The sequence below is a fragment of the Stegodyphus dumicola genome, chromosome 3, assembly GCF_044657685.1.
Source record: "Stegodyphus dumicola isolate Sdum_Otavi_A_Nest chromosome 3, ASM4465768v1".
NCBI lineage: Eukaryota > Metazoa > Arthropoda > Arachnida > Araneae > Eresidae > Stegodyphus > Stegodyphus dumicola.
This window is the reverse complement of record NC_140770.1, coordinates 155,569,238-155,572,266: the sequence shown is the minus strand read 5'-3', so window position 1 is coordinate 155,572,266 and position 3,029 is coordinate 155,569,238. Positions and strand designations below refer to the sequence as shown.

At 37.1% G+C, this 3,029-nt stretch overlaps 1 protein-coding gene across 1 annotated transcript; it reads left to right on the top strand.

Annotated features, from left to right (window-relative positions):
- Window positions 1-669: 669 nt before the first annotated feature.
- Window positions 670-2,401, top strand: LOC146998139 (uncharacterized). The gene is made up of 3 exons (XM_085812371.1): window positions 670-975; window positions 1,078-1,206; window positions 1,314-2,401. Exons 1-3 carry the CDS (start codon window positions 943-945, stop codon window positions 1,473-1,475), a joined length of 324 nt encoding a protein of 107 aa, XP_085668497.1. The 5' UTR covers window positions 670-942; the 3' UTR covers window positions 1,476-2,401.
- Window positions 2,402-3,029: the final 628 nt, after the last annotated feature.

The following is a 3,029-nucleotide window of genomic DNA, read 5'->3' as shown; positions in this document are numbered from 1 at the left end:
TGAATACATAATGAGGAAGAGCGGTATTTAACCGCGAAGTTTTTTGGTCTTAGCGAGAGAGAATCAGAGTTTCTGATTTACGCGCGTCTGCCTTTTGGCCACTCTCTCTCTCTGAAAGCTGTTATTACGCTCGGCCGTACTCAGGCCCTTGATAAGCTTCGTAATCAAATAACTAAGTTAAGGGGCCAACTCGATTAGAATCTTGATAGCTTCGGCTATATTTCTTTAGTTAATCTTAGTTTTAATTATGCCCTTTGGGCTAATAATAATTGTGTATAAACAAATTTACACTCAATGATAAAATTAGAGCCTTCAATAGTAAGCGCCCGTAACCGGGCGGCGAAAGTGACGTCACAGAAAAGGGCGTGACCTTGGATCACGTGACCGGAAGTGCCGTCATGTTGTCGAGTGGAGTTGAGTGGTTTCGAATTGGAAGTAGAAGTGTTTGTTTGAAAGTGGAAGTAGGAGTGAATGGAAATTTCAGAATTTAAGTTTTTTGGAAGTTTCGTTTTTATGGTGTTGCAACGATTATTTTTTTATTTTTTGTGGCAACGAGCTCTTACACCACGTGTTTGGAATGACATCATCAGTTTAGGCGTGCTTTTACAAAATGGCATCGGGAGGATGACATCACCTATTCCTGTTTGGGCATGTTATTTTTCAAAATGGCGTCTGCCTTATTACATCTTTATGTGCTTCCGCTTAGGCGAACGAATACATTTTTCTGTGGACCAATCATATTCTCTGAATAATGGACCAACCGCCTCTTAGCCAATCAGCATTCAGATGAAATAAAGAGTTCCTACCTGATATAGAGTTGTCACGAGAAACGTTCAGCATTTCTTTCCCTGCTCTCGCCTTGAGTGTACGCACATTTTTTGCTTGGACGATCCTTGTTATTTTCTTCATCGGACTTTTATCTGTTTCTTCTCTGCTTCGAATATGGATCAGCTAGGAAACAACAACGCTGCAGAGGTAAGTCACTTTTCGAAAACATACTATTTTTTAGAGTGTTAATCTTTTAAAAATTTATTTGTGAAAGTGCAATGTGGGCTTAATTTGCCTTTTACTTTTCAGATGGAAAATCTATTGGAGAAAGAATCCATGCCTTTGAATGATAAAGTGTTGAGCCATGATGTTCCAAGAGAATCAGATAGCTCTTGTGCCAAAAGAAAAGCAGAAGAAACATCCCATTTCGAGAAAAAAGTACGTATTTACGAAAAGCTTATAAACCTTTTTTATTTTTATGTTACCTCATTTTTATGTATGTTCTTTTATCTGCCAACCGACTTACCATTTTTTTTCCTTTTCAGCGCAAAGGACTCTTTACCGAAGAGGCTATTCCAAAGGAACTCACTCACATGGGAAACAATGTCTTTGTGGGACCCAGCATTTACAAGGGAAAAGTGACTGTGCACATCCGAGAGTATGCCAAATATGGCAAATCGTACTATCCGACAAGACGTGAACTTTGAGCCATGGTGTTTGAATGTTCTCGCAACCAACATGACAGTGGAGGAACCAGACCTGCTGACACTGAATCTGGAATTGCCCAAGAATTTTGTGGTCACGTATAAAGATTCTTACTTCACTTTGAAGCAACTCTCTTCGACAGGAGAGGCAAAAATGTAGCCTCAGCATTACGACTGCGCAGTGGGAAGAACTGATGACACATTTTAGCCGTATCAGTGACATTGTCACCAACCTCGTTTATCAAAACATGAACTTTTGTGAAGCTTATGAAAGCGTATCCGACGAACCTATTAGTGAGGAAACTCTTTCAGAATCCTTCGATCTTTCCATGGGAAAAGCATGCCTTCAAACTATTCTAAAAACATCGCTTGAAGAGCTCCTTCAGCAGCAAGGAGAACTAAAACATCCCAAGCTCATAGACTGTGAAGAACTCGCTGTTCATAAAACAGAAACTGTGAATTCACTTGCTGTGAGATTACATCCTATAGACATTGCCAGACAATTTTATGGAAATATTTGGGGTGAAGAACCCTATTTAATGTTATTGAAACCTGCTCACTATATCACCAAGGACTTTTTAAAATCTGTATGTTTAACTGATGTATTTGATGTTTACTTCTGTATGTTTATTTTACAATGGCCTCATTCTTTGATTCAGACAATCTTTAAATGAAAAAAATGTATAGTATTGTATTTGTTACATATAGTTTTTATTTAGTACGAACTTATCGATTAGAGAGAATATAAATATGGTTGTTCGTAAACATATATATCATTACTTGTTCAACCTTTAAGTTGTTATGTTCATTTTCTTTCTTGTTTATGTCATATTTATAAAATCTTTATATAGGCGAGTTATTATTTCCCTGTTAAACATATATAAATGAATATCAATGCACGTTTTGATCATAATAATTGTTGCAATAAACTCAGCTCTAGCTCAGACCTATCGGGATCCTCAGGTCCCCGCGAGTTTCGGGGTGTTGCTGCTTTACATCGTGCTTTAAAAGGTCGCGTGAAAACAAAAGACATACAGAAATGGTTGCAAACCAAAGATTCTTATATTTTACACAAACCCGTGCGACACAAATTTTCCAGAAACAGAGTCATCGTCGGAGGCTTAAACGAGTAATTTCAATCTGATTTAGTAGATATGCAATCGTTAGCCTCATTTAATAATGGGTACAAATATTTACTGACTTGTATAGATATCCTTTCTAAATATGCCTGGGCTATTCCTCTCAAAGATAAAACATCGGTGTCTATCAAATCTGCTTTCGAAAAGATATTTTCGGAACGTACACCTGAATCTTTGCAAACGGATGCCGGGAAAGAGTTCACCAATAAGCAAGTTCAAGATTTTTTGAAAAAGAAAAACATTCACTTTTTCACGACACATAATGCAACCAAAGTTTCTGTCATGGAAAGATTTAATCGCACCCTTAAAACTAAAATATGGAAATACTTTACTGAAATTAATACACGAAAATATATTGATGTTATAGATCAATTGATATCCAGTTATAACAATACATGGCATCGAAGTATTAAGACGG

Bases quoted from the DNA above. Each gene is read 5' to 3' on its own strand.
- LOC146998139 (XM_085812371.1), top strand. From the start codon at position 943: ATGGATCAGCTAGGAAACAACAACGCTGCAGAG. The intron at 976-1,077 runs GTAAGTCACTTT...TTTACTTTTCAG, and splicing joins GAAACAACAACGCTGCAGAG to ATGGAAAATCTATTGGAGAA. The intron at 1,207-1,313 runs GTACGTATTTAC...TTTCCTTTTCAG, and splicing joins CATCCCATTTCGAGAAAAAA to CGCAAAGGACTCTTTACCGA.